This window comes from Esox lucius, chromosome 9, assembly GCF_011004845.1.
Source record: "Esox lucius isolate fEsoLuc1 chromosome 9, fEsoLuc1.pri, whole genome shotgun sequence".
NCBI classification, from domain to species: domain Eukaryota; kingdom Metazoa; phylum Chordata; class Actinopteri; order Esociformes; family Esocidae; genus Esox; species Esox lucius.
Window position 1 is genome coordinate 19,288,813 of NC_047577.1, and position 20,095 is coordinate 19,308,907.

The following is a 20,095-nucleotide window of genomic DNA, read 5'->3' on the forward strand; positions in this document are numbered from 1 at the left end:
TGCGGACAGTTAACCTGTGGACACACCCAGGCAACAGCTGAAGTCCGCGCAAAGCTGGGTTTAATTTCATCTCGCCGTAGTAATACTTTTAATTACAAAAATATATCTTGAGCACCCACAGACAGGCATGCTTCGAATTCAGAAAAGTGAAAACATACCTGTGCTAAAAGTTGAGCCTTGTAGTTTTTCCAACACTTAACAACAGTCTGTGGGTTATTCAGACCACTGCAAAAAGAACTGGTGTGTATATACTGCACTGCAGCTATGACTGAACTGAGCCCTAAGAGTGACTCAGGAAGACAAATGGGCATTAGTGAGCCATCTGGCTTAAGGATGGATAAGACAGCCAGTACGTTAGCCTAAAATGGATGATATTAGATTTAGAAGACTGGAAAAAATGACACTCTGCATCAGAATCCTGAATGTTAGCATGAGCATTACTTCTGATGGTTCTACCTTATGAGATGGCATTTCCATAACAAAATGTGCATATTAATGTCTGCATGTGTTCATTGGTCACTGTAGAGGGCTGTGGCATTAATCATAATACACATGGTTGCCAATATTATTATACTTTGGTTTTCTCAACATTTGTTCAATTTCTATGTAAAACAGACAGATCAAATACAGACCGTAGATAAATGTGGTCTGTCATTCTCTCCTGGCTCTCCCGGGTTTGGACACAAAGGCACAACACTCCATCTTCTGGCCAAAACATGTAATTACACCCTAAAGATAAATAATGTGTTACATCCTCAGTCATCTTCAGACAGCTGGTACTCTCACGTTTCAACATAGGATGAGAGTTGAGCCTCAAGTCAAAATGATCTAACTCGACCTATAACAAAACAGAAAGTGTACTGGCTGTGTTGAGCGAAGTGAAAAATAAACCAATTCCACAACTCATTTCTAAACACACACTTGCACATTTCCCACTATGGACGTAGCAATGTGGGAAACTCCAATAAGCCTTTAACCCAAGTCTTAACGTGAGTAAGTGCAGATTTCCGTAGATGACTGGAGATTCGGGAAGCCTGAAGTGTCAAAGTCATCCTCCACAGAAGAATCTCTAGCCAGAATAATTGACAAGTATTTTATTCCTTGTTGGTTACACATCATACTGATTGTGGCACAGAGATCCAACATACTCAGACAATGTTCAAGTAAGGTCAACTAAACACAAACAAGGTTACATAACTGTGTATGTCTAGAGTCGGACTTCAATGCCCTTGATAAGGCAATTCATTTTGCAGTAATCAAAGTACACATAGATGGAAAAAAAAATTATAATACATTTAAAATGACTCAAGGGTAACATGAAGGCAACTGCTATTTACATATAAGTTAGGCAGCTCAAACAGTACATGAAGGTGTGTGACACCATAAACAATGGCAAAGCTGAAAACCAAGTGTGCGCGGCATTGGAAAGAACATTTAAAATTGACCACATGATCTTTGTAGTTAAACCAAAAGCTTTGTGTCACACCAACGCCTAACAGGCAGGCTAAGGCCCATTACCACATGGGCCCACATATAACCTCCAGCCCTTTAAGACCCAATAGGACTGCGGTTTATGTGATACGGTCAAAGCACTGCTTTGGAGCGGAGCCCTTCCGAAATCACTTCCCCTACACCTTGTGCAACGCCAAAAGGTTTGTGTTCAGGGACCGAAATGGAAAAAGGCCAGTGACAATAAAATAAAATGTTTGTTTCATTACTGAGCTATGGAGGACAAAGCTCAACGCATGACCACTTTCCAGCCCCTAGGCCTGAAGACCAAACACCCCTTGTGCATTTTTCAGTTGATACAAAGACAAATCAAACAATAAAACAAAATAATGGAGACTCTGCCCCTGGTTAGAGTTTTAAAATATATATATAAATATGGAGACATAAAACAGCATCAGAACAGAAGAGAAATCCTCTGGGTCAACATAGCTGACATTCTTGCAGCAATCGCTTTCCTCTGGTCTTGTTGAGCTGTCCTGCCTGCCCGTTATACTGTAATCATTAACTCCCACTCAGCTAAAGGTTGTATTCCTTAGACTGGTTCCATACAACTTGTGGTTCTCCATTTCAGAGTGGAGTCTAAAATCCACTACTCATAAAAAAAGAAAAGATAAACAATCTTGATTACCACTCATTTGTTTTCCTGTTTCATGGATGTTCCATTTAAGTCAGGCAAAATTATTGTTCAACCTGGTTTGGGGGGGGGGGGGGGTTGTTAGTCCGATCCTGAGTGGAAAGATTTAACTAAATTCTAAGAATTTTTCATACACCATAAAATAAATGTCTGACAACAAATGCATTTAGAGATGCATTCAAAACGTCAAAAAAATATATATTAGAAGGGCAAAACAATTTGCCCTTCTTTTATAGAAATATTAAATCAAGATTAACATGAATACAAATGAAGAATCAAAGTAATGGTCCAACAATAGTCAGGGAAAGACTAACTCAGCAAAATAGATACAATAAATAAAATGCACATTTAAAAACAGATAAGATTCAAAACCACCGGTGTTGAAAAGCACAGGTAGAAAACTTTGAATTAAAATAATCCCAGACTACTTCACTACAAGCAAACTACCAAATGAACTCCGATCATGAACTCCGATCATGAACTCCGATCATGAACTCCGATCATGAACTCCGATCATGAACTCCGATCATGAACTCCGATCATGAACTCCGATCATGAACTCCGATCATGAACTCCGATCATGAACTCCGATCATGAACTCCGATCATGTAGCAACACAAAAAATAACATTCTACAAAAACACAATCAATATACTGTGTTTGACATGTAGTGTGCAAACCGACACTCAAAAATTAGCATTGGTGCGGACATATACCCTGTGCGCCATACAGCTAGATGAACAACGTCTTCTACTGTAGCTCTGCCTCAGACATGTCTACATGTCTTTTCTGTTGCTACCTGAAACTAGAGAAGCCATTGGATATTTCTTCCGGGAGACTTGTGATGTGAGAGCAACATTTTTTTTGGGGTGGTTGCTCCATCATAAACTCTAGAACACCATTTGCCAGGAAATCTGAGCAGAGTTGAAGGCCATTTTGGCAGATAAGGATGCGAAATGGGACAGCTACAGCAGCCTGTTAGTAAGTGCTTTCTTTGTGGGCACTGTTACGCCAGAGACTGCTGGTCAAGTACAACGTGTACTTGGTAAACGGCAAATGTAACATGAATAAGCCCAAACTAAGACAGTATTTTTTTATATGTTTTTTTTTGTTTTGTTTTTTATAACTAGGATTTCATACCTTGATTACATAGAGACAATCACCAAATGCCTTCATTTGTGGGAATAACTGGGAACTGATTTCCTAAGTAAATGATTTTCGTTGTTGGTGATTTCAGAGGGTGATTTTTCCCCCTTTCCTTTAAAACAAATCCTGGCATTGTTCTTTTTTTGTGACCAAAACCTTTTTAGCGACTCCCCCCAGAAAAAAAACAATCAGTACAGAGCCAGTTTGGGCAATGGCACTGCCTGTTGCCACAGCCTGCTATAGACTTATATACATTCATAAATCTATAGGCTTGGCAAATTTATTTTCTGTTGTGCAGCTTACTAAACACTAACACTAACTTAGCAATGAAAGTCTATAGCCAGATGTTGGACCAAAAATACTGCTTTCCTTCTGCGTGTGGAATGCTGGGTTGAATCACGTTACCACACAACGTTAAACACTGATACAATATACGTTGGCATTGTCAATGACTCCACTCCAAACACGGTTATCGTTCACTTAGGGCTTCAGCTCATTGTGTTCTCTCCGTACACAATTCACCTGAAGTTCCTAATTCAAGTATATGCTCAACTGTGACCCAGATTCAATGGTAATTCGGATGGCAATCTGGATGCAGTGTGGGACTACGACCAGCAGAGAGCGCTGTACGTCCATTTGCTGGAGCTGCTGTCAAGTCAGTTCACCAGAAGGACATCGTCGTACGTCGTCGTTCTTAGGGAAGAAAAAACAATTTAGAAAACATTAGTTTAGGTTTGCTCCTGGTTAGTTCTGGACAGGGCCGTTGTGACATTGGGCTTGGGTTGTGACCCACTCACCTATCACAGCAGCAGAAGAAGGAGCAGGGCGAGGTCTCCAGTCCGCGGAACTTTCCGGAGCATGGTGTGTCCGTGCACTCCGCAATGAATGCATGCAGGTCTGTGATGTGGTAGGGCTCCTGGGTTTGGTGCTGAAGGGAGACAGGCATCCATGTTCAGGTTACTCACTCTGCTCATCTCAACTAGGCCCATCTTAACTAAGAGTTTAGCTGATATTGTTAAAGGGATATGTCGCCCAAATTACAAAACCATTACATTGGTTTCATTACCCTGTATGGACAAATATGAAAGGAATACATGCTTTGGTTTAGTTCCTTGACATAAATCTAAATGCTAGCATTTTAAAATGTCTGAAATCCCATCAGCATCCAGAGACCTATATAATCATTGTTCATGTGTCATATCCAAATCTTCCAAAAGTATTTGAAATTACAATATTGCAACCACGACTTAATGGCATTTGTCATACAAATCCCATTAAAGTAATAGTATCATGATCAGCATTCTTACAATCAATTTAAGACACTTTGGGACCATTTGGATATGATCTGTGAAACGTGCTATATTAGATATCTAGATTTTGATAGGATTTGTAACACGAATGTTAAAATGCCAACTTTTGGGAACAGTGCTGGCAAACTAAACCAAAGGATGAATTCAAATCTAATCAAACTTTGCCTGGCTACAGGGTAAGGACACCAATATGCCATGGTTATTTGGGTGACCTATTCCTTTACTACCAGCAGCCTACAGTGAACGTATATTCAGTTTGAAATTTAATACATGTACTAATATCGGTGTTCCTTAATTGAGAAATAGTTCCTTACGACGGCGCATTGTTGCATATCGTTCCATGGTCATTACGACGGCGCATTGTTTAATATCGTTCTATGGTCATTACGACGGCGCATTGTTGCATATCGTTCCATGGTCATTACGACGGCGCATTGTTGCATATCGTTCCATGGTCATTATGACGGCGCATTGTTGCATACCATTCTACATAATTACATTAATTCAGGCAATTTTTAACACTGCATTTTTGGCACCCTATTCCCACAAATTCTAAATGTTGCAATTCTACACACACACCTTGTTTTGCTTAATAATGAAGAGTTACCTTGATGGTCTCGTAGGCACCGGTGATGAGGGCGATGAAGAGCGAGAGCACCATGTAGATGAAGAGGGAGATGAAGGAGTAGAGGTACACCTGGCTGAAGACCCAAACCAGCGTGCTACTCTCTTGCATCTCGGAGAAGGTCACAAACATGTCGTCACCGTTGATCAGAGAGAACAGGCACTCTGACACCATGGAGAGGGAGCGGAACTGAAGGTGGATGAGAGAAAGATAAAGGGATGAAAATGAGACAGAGAGAGAATAAGAGAAAGTGAATGAGAAAGTGGAGGAATGAGGGATGAGTGAGGGGAATGAGAGAGAGAGAAAGATAGAGGGATGAAAGACAGTAAGAGGGAAGGAGATTGAGGAGTGATAGAAACAAGTCAATTGTATCATATGCACTTCCTTCCACAGCTTAATGAGGTAAATGAGCTTGGAAGAACACAACAATGAGACCCTTTTCACAAGATTCTGTGCACAAAGGCAATCTCACGCAAAAACACTTTGATAATCATCTTGACAATGGGCAAGTCATTTGAAATAATTCACAGTGGGTCATTATTGTGCTAAATCCAACAAAACAGCTTTGTCCCACCTTTGCTGAATTTGGGTCACCTGCCAGATTTATTAGGTTTTACTAAATTTTCCCTTCAATCTGCCAACTCTGCTTCTCCCTACAGCCAGTTCTATGAGCAGGTCTGGCTGGTCTTCTAAATAGCCACGGGGCCTACCTTGACGTGGTAGGGCCCCAGCACGATCCAGCCACAGAAGCAGTAACCCAGGTAGATGACAGCAACACAGCAGGAAAACCGGATCACGTTGGGGAATGCAGCTCGCAGAGTTACGATCAGGATCTGAGATGGACAGACACAGTGAATCACTGTCAACGTGCGCTTGTGTGTGTGTGTGTGTGTGTGTGTGTGAGTGCGTGCACGTAATATAGGCAAGCTCACATTATACTTCTGGAAGAAGGTGAGGTAACGAATGACTCCGACCCACACCAGCAAAGTTGACGTTCCCAGCAGGATGCCACACACATCATATGCCGACGAGTTCTGGGAGGAAACAGTATTTACGGACATAAGACTGACGCAAAACAAGAAAAGCTAAAAGACTTCAACCATATGATATTCTCATTGAGTGTTTCTTAGTATTTGGTGGAAAACAGGTTCAGGTTTCACTCTTCAAGTTGTTTTTTGCAATCTTGGCCTTGATCCGAATTAGGATTTGTGCGGTTTGTATTCGGGGAGGTCCAGAGAAGGACCACCTAACAGGGAAACGGCCCACTGACCTTGGACTCGATGCAGATCTTGATCACGCTGCCGGTGATGGTGAAGACGTCACTGATGATGAGGAGGATGTACCAGCCGTTGATGAACTCCATCCTTTCAGCCCAGCTTACCTTACGACCCATATTGGTCTTAAAGAACTCAACAAACTCCTGGTTCACAGAAGGAGTGGGAGGTAGAGGGAGTCAATCCAATCAATTGCAGTCTTCAATCTTACTTTCACTAAATTAATATTCTGTTTAATGACTATTGACTGGTCATTAGGGGCCTGAAGTGATTCGGACCCGGGTCGCCCACGTGCAAGTCTGTGTCATTAACCACTACACCACGGAGCTGTACATTTGCCGGGTGTCAGTATAGCCTTGTGTCTCTATCCTGAACAAATCCTCTTTCGCCACTGGCCGTTTTAACAGCTAATTGGCCATTCGTGAATGACATTGATATAGTTAAACTGACTAACGTTTCTTACTAAGTTTCACCACAAATAGTGTCTATGTATGCCGTTTGCCACTGGCCATTTTAACAGCTAATTGGCCATTCGTGAATGACATTGATATAGTTAAACTGACTAACGTTTCTTACTAAGTTTCACCACAAATAGTGTCTATGTATGCCGTTTGCCACTGGCCATTTTAACAGCGTATTAGCCAGTAATAAGCTTTACCGGTATCTACTAACTTACTGTAATAGTCATAAGAATTGAGCAATTGATAGTGAGTCTGCCAAAGCTATTTCATTTCATGGCATAAGATCGTATTTTTTTCTTTCATGGCAAATTTTTTTTTCTTTCATTCGTGAATTACATTTACACAATAACTATCAATAAAGGCAATGATAACTAGTCAGTCAGTCAGTCAGTAAGAGACATTCGGTCTTCCTGGCTGGCTCCACTTATGCTGTCCGGCAAAAGACCCTAAGTAACACCCCTTAGAACAGTGACACAATTCCAACAGAGAAGCTGCTTTTAACATAACTCTCATTTTGAAAGGACGACCATTTCACCCATCTTAATTACGCATCACATTTCCAAGAACATCTGGACACGCCGGGGAAACAGTTTAACAATAGACACTGAACATCTCAGAATTCACAAACACTGAATACCAATATACTCCAGAGACCATAGAAACAAAAGAAAATAGCATACATGTGTCACTGTCAGCCCCCCTCCCTCCCCAGGTATCAGCCCCCCCCCCTCCCCAGGTACTCACATGTTGCAGTATCAGGCCTCGCAGGATGGAGCGGCCACACAGCACCAGGGACAGCATGCACACCATGGCCACTGCCACGTCAAACGTTAGCCGCGTGTAGTTCTCCGCTGACGGTTGGAGGGAAATGAAGATCGCAATGAATCCAGAGGCCAAAGTCAAAATGGCTGCCGGGCAGGTTGGGGTGCATGCCTGGGGTGTTGGTCTCTCCACTGGATGAGTGTATTTGCATTGATGCTGTACTACTCACACACTGAAACAGTGCATTTCCCTTACTGGCTCCCAGGTAAATGGAGGAAACAACCTGCCCGTTGCTGTCCCTGTCCACCTGGTCATACTTCTGACCTAGTCTAAAATCAAATAGACTCTGGATTTAGCCAGGAGAAATTTATTTATTATTCCAATTGGACTCTTAATATCACACCCAGCACAGCCAGAAGAGGACTGGTCACCCCTCTGAGCCTGGGTCCTCTCTAGGTTTCTTCCTAAAATTCGACCTTCTTAGGGAGTTTTTCCTAGCCACTGAAATTCAACACTACTGTTGTTTGCTCCTTGGGGTTTAAGGCCGGGTGTCTCTGTAAAGCACTTTGTGACAACTGCTGTTGTAAAAAGGGATTTATAAATAAATTTGATTGATTGATTGCTCCACTTTAACACACAGCCTTATTTTCACGGGTTCTGTGCTTGAAATGCTTGATGTGTTGGGTTGTCGCTTGCCATGGACTACAACACATTATGAAAATCTGTCTAAAGTAATTAAGAAAAGGCTCTGAAACAAAGAAAACATTTTTCTTCCGCAGCTTCATTACAACCAGAGGCTAACATGGATAAGAGGGGAATAACAATAATGAAAAACCTTCCAGAGCCACAATTCAAAAGGTGACACGGACATTTTCAAACATGCTTTAGACAGATTTTGTTCTAGGCATTGTAGTACAGAATCCAATGTAGCTTCATAGAGCATGGTGCTCGCCACACCAGGTTGTGGGTTTGATACCCATGGTGTTTGCGACACCAGGTTGTGGGTTCGATACCCATGGTGTTTGCGACACCAGGTTGTGGGTTCGATACCCATGGTGTGGCCCAGATGGAAAAAGTATGAAAATGTACACGGGCAATACTGTACGTTGCTAGGGGAACACAGTGTCTTCTTTATGACTTAGATGTAATGTAGTCGATGGCAAGTGACGACTGAAACAATTTTTTGTTACACAGCCACGGTGGTCGTATGTCAGGGTTTACAGGTAAGAGTAGGCGTGCGTGACAAACATTCGCTCCCTCACCTTGGCCAGACACGCTGGGGTCTTTACACTCCTTGATGGAGGCCTGGTTGTCCAGGCTGATCCTCACTTTACCACTGTGAGCCTTATTGTCCAGAACGATCTGTGGGGAAACGGAACCAGGCCAAGTGTCAGAACCGAGACCATAAAACGGTGCCGCTGGCAACGGAAATGCTCCGCTGAGACCGGCACAGGGGTCAAAGGTGCTGCGACCCCGGATGGCACAGGGGTCAAAGGTGCACCGCCCCCGGATGGACAGCGTGTAGCGGGGTCAAGGGACCTCGTTCGACGGACCAACCGCAGCAGAGTATCCAACACAGCAGCCCTCCAGGCGCACCAGCCGGCCGGCACGGGGACGGAAGACGACAACGTCGGGCCAAACGTTTGGCGCTAAACGCTTTGACACAAACCCCCCAAGGACATAAGAAATAAGCCCCAATAATGACTGGCTTGGATCACCAGCGACTCACCGTTATGAGAAAGGTGTAACAGTCGGGAATCTCGTTGTTGATGATGGTCTGAATGTTGATGGCTTTTAGTTGGAACTGTATGGTCACGTTAATGAGCCTAAGACGAAAGCAGTGAAGAGGGACAGCGGGGTCATGTTCAGCAGGCCAGAAAAGCAAAAATTTTTAAGCAAATACCAAGTTGCCCCTCTAGGTTTCAGTATATTTCCTCCTGTTTGGTGCCTATGAACTACATGGCCTAAAAATAGCAAGAAGAAATCACTTGTCTATAGCCTGAGATCACAACCGACATACGCCTCAGCGGTCCTCAGGGGTAAACACAGAAAATGTGAGAGCTCAAAATGTGAGAGTGTTCTGTGAAATCTTACTTGTAAAACTTGAGGGTGAAGTTCTTGTAGTCATGGGTTAACGTCATCGGCACTGGGGGGATGGACATCGGATTAACGCCCACGCAGTCTGGAAACAGGACAGGGAGACAGAGATTGGACCCGCTGCAGGGGCAGACAGTGTTCATTTAACATAATAACGACAAAAAAAACGGATGTCGGCCCCAGTAATACTAGGTATTACGTCAAGAGTGAGGGGCAGTCCTTTCGGAAGATTCAAATCATTGCAGAATTTCCATTATTCAGCAAGTTTTGTCTCCGCCCTTAGTGTCAGCTCGTATAGGGAAGTATGGTCTTTACTGTTCTCACATGACCTGCAGAGGGCTAAAAAAACCCTCCTGCTTGGAAAGAGCTTAGAGATGTTCTAAAACTACAGGAGCTCGCCTGGTTAAGACTCGCTTAACACCGTGAAGAAAAATTTAAGTACAGGACTGTCAATGTTCGGACCCTAAAGTTGCACCACATCTATGTACGTTTTTGTTGTACACATGTTCACAGAAAAAGTCTTTAGTGGAGCATTTTGTGTTTAACCTTGTTAAATAATCTGCAACTTCATGTGCTGCCAACACCTGACGCAATAGTAAACAATAGTATATAAACCTATCAAAATAAGGGGAAAATACAATTAGGAGGTACTGAAAACAAGAAGTGTTTATTGCAAATAAGTAGCTTAGCAGCTTTTTGGACAGCTCCTATTGTTAGAGTAGGCTAATGAACCAAGCTGAACAAAGCTGAAGGGCACAGGCAGAAATAATCTATCAACTAAACTCATGTTTCAGTCTGGCACAAAACCCCACCTCATAACAGGTCAGCGAATTGAGAAACAGCGGTTTCTAAGCCTCGTTACCTGGAACAGGAATGACCAGCACGTAGCGTAGTCCCAAATGGCACGCTGCACACCACATAGTGCACTACTTTTCACCAAAGGCATATGGGCCCTTGTCAAAAGCATTGGGCTCCTGGAATGCATAACTGGCCGCTCTCTGTGGAGGGACCAGCCCTTCGCAAGAGAGAATGTCTGCATGTCTTGTACTGTACCTGTGATGACATGCGGGTCAATGTTGAATGTGTCGTTGGCCGGGTCGATTCTGCCTTTCTTGTAATAATGCTGGCAGAGAGAGAGGGCGCTCCCGTTGAACCCAGCCCCATACACGTAGGCATAGCGCCCCACCGTCGTCTCCGGTAACACCAAATACTGAGGGGGGGAGACAGAAAGATAGAAATGAACAAAAGCCCCCACCCTATTTATTTGACTGCTACACACAGAGCAGGGAGTGACAGTCTTAATATTCAAAAAGGGTCTAGTTTTAAGGAAAGCAAATAAAAACATTTCGGTTGAGATTCAGGGTTGAATCTCCCAAAGCACTAAACATATTCATGCCGCAAAAATGTCTTTTTACAACACAAGGCATGTACAAGCGTCCTTTGCCGGGTTCATAAAACAGCAAATGCAAGGAAAACAAAAGAAGAACAAGGACAGCCAGCCCTGAACAGGTTAACAATGAAAACAAACTGTCGCTTTCCCTTGCTAAATATTTTCCGCGGCGCGGTCTAATGAACAGGACCCAGCTGTTGTTAGTGACCACCACCTGGTCTACGGCGTAGAACATGTGTTCGTAGACGTCGCTCTGCGTGTACACGGCTAGGGTGTTGTCGGAGCCTTCGTCGTAATCCTTGAGGAAGAGGTACTTAAAGGACATGGTGTTCTCCTCCTTGAACGTCACCACCATCTGGTTGCTGAGGCCAAATAACACCAGCTACGGGGGCAGGGAGGGTAGGGGAGACAGCAGGAAATAAGGTTTTCATCCGATCCAAGTGACTCCTCTTCAGAACAAACACACGAATACACCATTTGGTTGTTGTGGAAAACATTAGAACTGAAATGAAAACCAGTTGCTTTGCAATGGGAGTTAGTATGCACAAATGGTGATTAGAATTAGTGTGCTTACATAAAATTTCAGATTTGCCAAAGTTCACATGAAACTAACATACGTTTGGCATGCTTGCTAGATTGTTTTTAAGTATTTATGTTTTTTTTTTATGGTAGTGATTGCAGTAAGAATTATAGCAACATATGATTTAGGTAATTGTTGAAAAGGTAGGTCATGTTTTAAGAATTATAGTATAGGACAGCCTGAACATGCCAACGTTTCTAAACTGAACATTAGGATTACCTCAGTCTTTTAAGGATGATAGCAAAGCTAAACTGACCAAGGAACATGACCATTCTGAATAGAAACCGCTGTACTTAAACCCATGTTAGTGAAAACCTATTTAAAAATGCGTACCAATCAAAAACTACAAAAGCTATCTGAAATATAATCTCGAGCAACAGAAATTGGGGTGGTGGGCACATTTAGAAGATTTTTAGATGCAGAGTCCTGCTTCGACACCTAATAAAAGCTGCCTGGGCAGGTGTGTTTACCTGCACAGTGACAATGATTATCTTGAGGAGCTGCAGGCCAAGTTTGACGGGCTTACGGCCTTTGGCATGGAACTTGTCACAGGGGCTCATGAAGAAGTACTTCAGCTTCCTGCGCAAGGCCTCTTCTTCATGCTCCGGCCCCACCCAGGCCCCGGACGCTGTGGCGGGCACCCGGGGGTCACCATGACGGTGCTCGTGGTCACTGTGCTCTCCGCTGCTGTCATTGGAGCCGTAGCCGTGAGACACAGAAGAGAACAACCTGTCCTTCTCTGAGAAATTATGAGTGGGAGGGAAAGAGAGAAATGAAGTTTTTATTTATGCATAGTAAATTGGAATCCTACGTAATTTTGGTGCCAGATGAGTCAACGCCTGAAAATAACAAAACTAGTGAAGGGTGAAAACTAGTGACGGGTGAAAAAAGAGAAAGGGAGAAACTACAATCACATTTTCTTTTTTTTTTTTTATATATATTATTTTCTAGCTGGGGGGCCTGCAATACCATGCCAGCAGGCGTCTTACAGAGCTCGTCTTACAGGCCTTTCATTTACACGAATGATCAAAACATAATGGATCAGCAGTTTCCCTGCAGCATGCATTACACACAGACACGCTGTATAAGTGCTGTCAGGTTCTCCATGAACAGAAACACTGTTTAACGCATGTTTGCCACTTTGAGAGTCTACAAAACACATTAATACCAGTTAGTTTCTGTCCCCTTGAGCATGAATTCTAAATGAACACGGTCAACTGGCTTCCTTACACTTTCTCTAGAACCTTCTCGCATCGCTTAGGCCTCCGTCAACACATATAGTCTCCAGTACATCTCTGCGGGGAGGTGACACAGGCCCAGGTCAGTGGTTTTCTGGGCTGGGCCAGGCAAGACAGACAGACAGCCTTTGTGAAGGAAGAGAGGCATGTGACTGGTATGCCAGGCCTCGTAATTCTGTCCCTCAAAGCTGACAGCACTGTTAGAGATGGTGGAAAGATGCAGCCTGATTACGGCGATGGTTGGCCTAAAGCTACACAAACACCTGTCTGACTGGGTTGTCATTTGTCAAAAGGAGCTGAGCTTTAAGCTAGAATCTTTAACGGTGAAACTGACAAGTCCATTTGGGATTATTGCAAAAGTGAAAAACAACAAACACTTTCCCTCAGACATAACTGCACATACAAAAGAGCTGTACACAATGGTTGTTAATGGGACAATGAAGGAATATAAAATAGTAGCAGTAGTTTAAATAGTGGGGCACATCATTTCTTTTCATTTGCATCAGTCATGGCCTTTCATCACAATATGGAGTTCTGTCCATAAGCACAGGACTGCTGAATTGAGTGAGCCAAAATGAATGTGGAAACGTGATAGCTTAACAGTAATGGAGAATGGAGAAGTTGTACTTAGTTTTAAAGGGATTTGAGAAATACCACTTCTTGTGAACATCATGACATTGCACCAGAAAGCTTCAAAAAAGACACTTCAAAATTCTGACATTGTTTTAAAAGACTAATTTAATTTGCACGTGGGATTGTGTGGACACGGCTGAGACCTCGAAAAGATTGTGTTCAACTTGAGTGTAGAATACAGATTGACCGAAAGTGTTATGATAACCCTGTGTGTTTGTATTGATATCTGCCTACCAGCTATCCACATTTACCAATTCCTTAAGGCTGATATGCAACACAGGCATATCCAAACCCACACTCGGTCAAGTAAGTGAGAATAGCATCAGATACAGATGCTAATTTAATTATACGGTCAATTCCACTGTAACAGATTGACGCGGAGAGACACATTTTATGCATTTGAAGTATGCCAAACCAACTAAAATTAATTTTAAAAAGTCTAGTTCTAATTTGAGTTTCCAAAGAACATTATGCAAAAACACATTTAGCCAATCTGAAGAACAGTGTAGATGTATTGTTTGTCCTCAAAATTACATTAAAATCTATTTTCTCAATTTTCTTTGTGACCAGGGACCATGTTTTCCAGATACTCAGAAAACAATCTCTGGGTTATTCAACCACCATATGGACCAACACCAGGTAACAGAATGACATGATAGATCACTGAACTGCAAGAGAATCATGAAAAATCGAAATCGATATCATATCAATACTAGGTTCCGATTATTGTGGGATTTTTGTATTGTTAGCCTCCTGGCAATTCTCAGCCCTAGCCCACAATGAATTCAGCCATGCCCATGGCAAGACCACACCCATGGCTGTCCTGCGCTGACTACAGAAACACTGGAATGGTAATATGACCAGTCAGGTCTTTTCAAGAGAGTGGTTAACTGAGGAAAAACACTGATGTCATGTGCGAAAGCAAACCACACAAATGCACGCCATATAACTGCTATTATTTTCCCTGAGTACAGGAATACTGTTGAACTGTTTGGTAATTTGACCTGTTGAAAAACAACAAAACATTAATGTTTCTCTCCCACTGAGCTTTAAGGGTTATAGTCTGTGGGCAGCTGGCTTCCTTACACTTCCTCTAGAACCTTCTTCTTGTGCTGATGAAGGATTAAACAATTCTTCTCCATCCCGTAAAACTCTGTAGGTGTTAGTATGAAAATAGTCTGTTCTGAAGTTCAGTAAATGAAGGTATTTAACACCTGGAAACTGTATTATATTGAAATAATTATGAATGTCATTATCTTCATGGAGATGTATCCAGAATAGGTACACAGTCAGAGAAGAATTCTGTTTGACTACTATTCACACAGACTATTATTCTAATGAAAACCCCTCAAAGATCACCACAGACATCTTAGTTTTACAAGTCTAAACATCCCAGTAGAGCTCAGCACAGTATCAAAAAGCAGAGTACAGCAGAGCTCTGTATAGTTCTGCACAGGTCAATACAGAGCTCAGAACAGTAGAGCTTGGTACAGTTAAGTAGTGCTCAAAACTGTTTAGTATAGCTCAGTACAGCAGAGCTCTGTGTAGTTAAGTAGAAGTCAATAAAGAGCTCAGTACAGTAGAGCTCAGTACAGCAGAGCAGAGATTAGTCCTGTATCACAAAATGTGAGAAACAAGTTATCAGTTGAACACAACAGTATGTCAATGGAAGCAATGACAATAGCATAAACAACTGTGGCTTGTGGCTAACAAATGTTTAGTCATCCTAACAGATGTACTGACCATTGTGACTTATTAGACACGTTGTAGTATCACATGAACCCATGCTTGTCACACACAGACCACGTCTTCAAAACCCCACAACTGTGTCTTTTGTTATCCAAAAAAATAATAATCCAGAATGGGAGAAGGAAAGTTACAGAATAATATGACCCGTCGTGTCTTTTAAAGAGTGAAGTAACTTGAGAAAAAAAAGAAAACACTGATGTAATCTATAATGGCACACCATAATGGCACACCATATGACTGCTGTTGTTTTCTAAGAACAGGAATACTATTTAACCTGTGTTTGCTGCTTTGACTGTTTAACCCGTGTTTGCCACAGCCCCTCCACCCCCAGCTGAAAGTCAGAAGGGAAGCATGACGCAAGTGAAACTGTATGGCCACTATGGCGTTTTGTTGTAGTCAACTCAATAGCAGTCATTCCAACAGATTCTCTGGTCATTCGGTGGCCAATTCGGCACAATGTAATTTAGCACAAACCACACTGTTGTCTACACTAACTGGCAAGCCTGTGTCTAATTGTTAGTTCTGAAAATGGTTAACCTCACTCCAAGTACATTTTAAGAATTATCTGCCAAAAGAGCCCTAGGCCTTTATTTAGTCTAATTTTATAGGATTAAAAATAAAAACACTCAGTTACCCAACTTGATGAATTTAATGTGTTCCTAAGAACTTGAGATCTGAATGCTCATGAGGCTTTGACATGGAAATGCTACCTATATCAAGTAGCACATACAGACTTGCAATGTCCCAAACCTTTAAAGACATGAGTACAAAATAAAACCTGACAGGGGCATATATCCCAATTTAACATTTCGTGTCAGGAGTACTCGCCCCAAGTAAAGAAATCCACAGATTAGAGGGCATGTCTACTTCCAAGTCCGATAGCGATCGTCGAAAACAAAGAAATAGCAACAACGACGGCGTGTCACTGAGTCGCCGTGTCAGAAACTACAAGATAGAGTCAATCAAACGGAATAAATCCGCTGAAACATCCTGCTGTTCCAGTGCAGGCCAGTCAGTATCGTGTTAGAGCACGTGTAGAAAACACTCACTTATCAGCCTTTCTGTCAGTCACAACCAGCACCGTGACCATCAGTTGTCAGCATCGCTGTATCGCGACGCTTGATCGGCGGCTATCAGTCTGCCCTGGGACACCCACAGACAGGATACTATGCAACCTCTCAGAAACAAGTTTCCAGGCAAAGCGGCCTCTCCCACCTCTTACCTCTTGTTGACCCTAAGGACTATTTGACATGATTGATCGTTTAAATTGTCATTGCAATGAGGTGGATGTCTGTGTTGTTAAATGATAACGAGTTCCTAGAAAACATCTAACAGGTGCGTTCAAGGTAGGCCTAAAATCTAAATGAATTAGAAATGCATCCAAACAGAAAGGCATGAACTTGGTGTTTTTACTGATGGAAATGTTATTATGACTGAAATGGAACAGAATTATGAAAATGGGTAATGATAGAATTCATAAACCACAGCTGGATCATCTGTTCCTCATCCTCGGCATTACAGGCATGTCCAGTTCATTGCTTTTGGTTAAACATTCTTGACAACACCTGCATTTAAATTTCACCACTCCCAAATCTTACTGACACATACCCATCAGCCCCGTCACCATCAGCCCCGTCACCATCGGTTTCCTGTACCTGGTCTCACCTACCAACACCAGACACCTATTGATAATTCCGTTTTGGTCCGTCTGTACGCTACCTTCCTTACTGTAACAAGAGTTAGTACAGTAAAGAACATTAGAATCAATTAGATTATCCCAGCATTGTGGAGCCATGAGTAAAGTACATTCATATTTAAATCACTTAACAGACACTTATCCAGAGGAATGTACATAAGTGAGTGTACATTGTCCTACTGACCCCCTGTCGGGAATCGAACCGGTCTAACAACCAAATGAAGTCATTTGGGAGAAGAATAGGATAGTATCAAAAAAAGCACAAAGGAGTATGTTGTATCAGCGGTCTACCTTTATGTGCCTAATCAGGATACATCAGAAATACTTCATATATCCATAATTATTCATTGTTGTATAGTACAGCTCAGGGACCCAAGAGGAGAATGTTATTGTTTTTCTGTTACAGGGTGTTAATCCACTTCCCTTACTGAATTTCAATAACCAAATGAGACTGGGTCATCATATATCTAACAACCTATTATTTAAGGAAATGTGTTTCAATCTTAATACTGGGGATTTTTTGGTAAATGTAGTCACATAAAAATAACTTAGAAAGTTGTTCACTGTAATCCAGAATTACTGTAAATCTCACATCTACACTGTTCTTCATTTAACAGTCTTTTTGCAGTTTCTATGGAAATAATTTAATATAGTCATTGTGTATTTAGCTGTACAGTTAATTTAACAATGCTTTTTGTTTGGCACATTTAATGTTTAAAGATAGCAGTGGCAGAGTCATTCAGTTACCATGGAATTACCCTACCATAAACAATGAGTCACAGTATACAGCATGAGGAAAAATGCTTGAGAAAGTTCCCTGGGATACTTGGATCTCAAGGCTGTAGCTATGGAGTCAACATTGGGGGGGTCCAAATTAGCCGGGGGTCTAGGGGGTCATCCCCTGATGATGCCGTCGGAACAAAACCAAAATGGCAATATCAGATCGCTCATCAATATTTGTTCCTTTTCTCACTCACCTCCATGTCACCTGCACTCCCTGCCCTGTTGGCATCTTCATGCCCTATCAGTAAACAAGTTGTTTCCTGCCATGATGTTCAGGAATGGATTACTAACCATTTCCAATCTGAATGGCAATGATTATTATATCAATAAACATTGACTCACCTGGTGCTACTGTATACTTCTATCATCTGACTGATACTCATTTTCTCACTGCTCTTAGCTTTCTTTTCTGAGGCTGCCCAAAAAACTGAATGTCACTGCCATCCTTCCTCGTGCTCATGATGACACTCACAATGAATGAAAGCTGACTAATAAAACTGTTTGAGGGGTGTCCCCCTCAATATATATTGTATTCACGGCCTTGCTTGAACTGCTCTAAACACTAACAGATTTGGCATGCAAGAGACTAAAAATATTTTCTCTTGTGACCCAGAGAGAAGTTTGCTCGGAAGCTTAAAACCAAAAGACATACAGTACGGTATACGGTTAGGCGACCGTCATCTGTCACTGGAAATAAGGCCACAGGGCCACAGACCGCAGGTGTCACAAAAACTACAGAACAATAATATTGCCGGACGTTTTCCCAGCGGAAAATTGCTACAAGCATTTTAAACAGTAAGGTTTCTTTTGCACGCACACAATTTACAACAGAGCGACCAATCTTGGCTTATTCCTGAACATTACATTAACTGCAGGTTTCTAGGCTGTTAACTTGAGTGCCACTGTGACTTTGTAGGCTAAATGTATGGGAGACTGCATACTGGTATGCACACTTCACTCATTAAAAGCTCCATGGATTCCTAGCATATGCGAAGATACCGCGCACACAAAATATGAACACTGATCTTTTCAGTCACATATTACTGCAACGTCTTTGGTAAATTTGTAACAACACACGCATCGTTTTCTCCTCCGCGTACCTCATAACATGTCACGAAATGTTAGTGTTATTACTAATGCATTCGTGTAAGATGTATCTTCTAAAAATTTGCCTCGCGTGAATGTTATGAAGACGATTCATAAGACTAAACAGCCCCGGACATCCTACGCTACATGGGCAAACAAGGCCCGGCTCTCAAAAGGAGACCAAAATCAGTGCAAAGCAAACTATTTAGAACACATGAGGTCAGAAATGTCGTGAAATGTGAATTTCAATATACCTGTGCTGTTGCCATGGGTGCCGTTTTTACCGCTCAACGTAGTAGCCATGTAAACGCTTAAAACTATGAATAAAAACACTAAATAAAATATTAACTATACAAATATGGGGGAAATAAAAGCTACTATAAAACGCAAGCCTTTAAACATCCGAGGAAAAAAGCCATGAGGACGATGTTGGTCTGCGTTCGCTGCATGGAGAAAAAACATAAATACTGGCTTCCTCAGACAAGCGATCATGTGATGCCTATACCACCATGTGACTTCACAGCAGGCTTAAATTCTCAACTCTCTCGCCCATTTCCATTTGACATTCTCTGCAGTTAACGGAAGATATGAAACTAACAAAAATGTACCAAATAAAACTTAAATTCTAAATATGCCTAACTTAAAATGTATTGTATTCACAAAACGTTATTATTCTTGTGGAATTTCTTGTCCATATGAAGCACTTAAAAATAAATGTTCTTGGTCATTTTAATAAAACACATACTCAATGTAGAATATTTATTTCCTTTTACAACAAGCAATATAAAAGCACCAAACACATTACAGACATTACTGAAGACACACATTGACTACACAATGTGTTGAGCTGATGAGCATTGAAACGTTTCCCATCTGCTGGAGATCAACAAGACATGAAGTGCAAATGTAATACTATTTATGCAAAATTAGGGGATTCCAAGTGAATAATTCAAAAATAGGATTGAAATATAGCATTGAAATTGAGTTTCAGGGAAGGTTTCCAGAAATTTGAACATGCCATTTACTGTAAAATGTCCTAACAACCCTTCTTTTCTGTCACAATTCTGCCTGTGATACTCCCCCCATCTCCCTGTATTTTATTGAATGATTGAACAAGCTTATA

The 20,095-nt window shown here is 41.8% G+C and overlaps 1 protein-coding gene across 1 annotated transcript; it reads right to left on the reverse strand.

The window, feature by feature from the left end:
- Positions 1 to 1,079: 1,079 nt before the first annotated feature.
- On the reverse strand, positions 1,080 to 19,452 carry mcoln1a (mucolipin 1a). The gene is made up of 14 exons (XM_010889308.4): positions 19,227 to 19,452; positions 12,258 to 12,526; positions 11,422 to 11,589; positions 10,871 to 11,027; positions 9,815 to 9,902; positions 9,450 to 9,546; positions 8,983 to 9,082; positions 7,703 to 7,809; positions 6,494 to 6,643; positions 6,156 to 6,257; positions 5,934 to 6,056; positions 5,206 to 5,412; positions 4,086 to 4,216; positions 1,080 to 3,981 (listed from the first exon to the last, which is right to left on the reverse strand). Exons 1-14 carry the CDS (start codon positions 19,273 to 19,275, stop codon positions 3,945 to 3,947), a joined length of 1,785 nt encoding a protein of 594 aa, XP_010887610.1. The 5' UTR covers positions 19,276 to 19,452; the 3' UTR covers positions 1,080 to 3,944.
- Between the last annotated feature and the right edge of the window lie 643 nt (positions 19,453 to 20,095).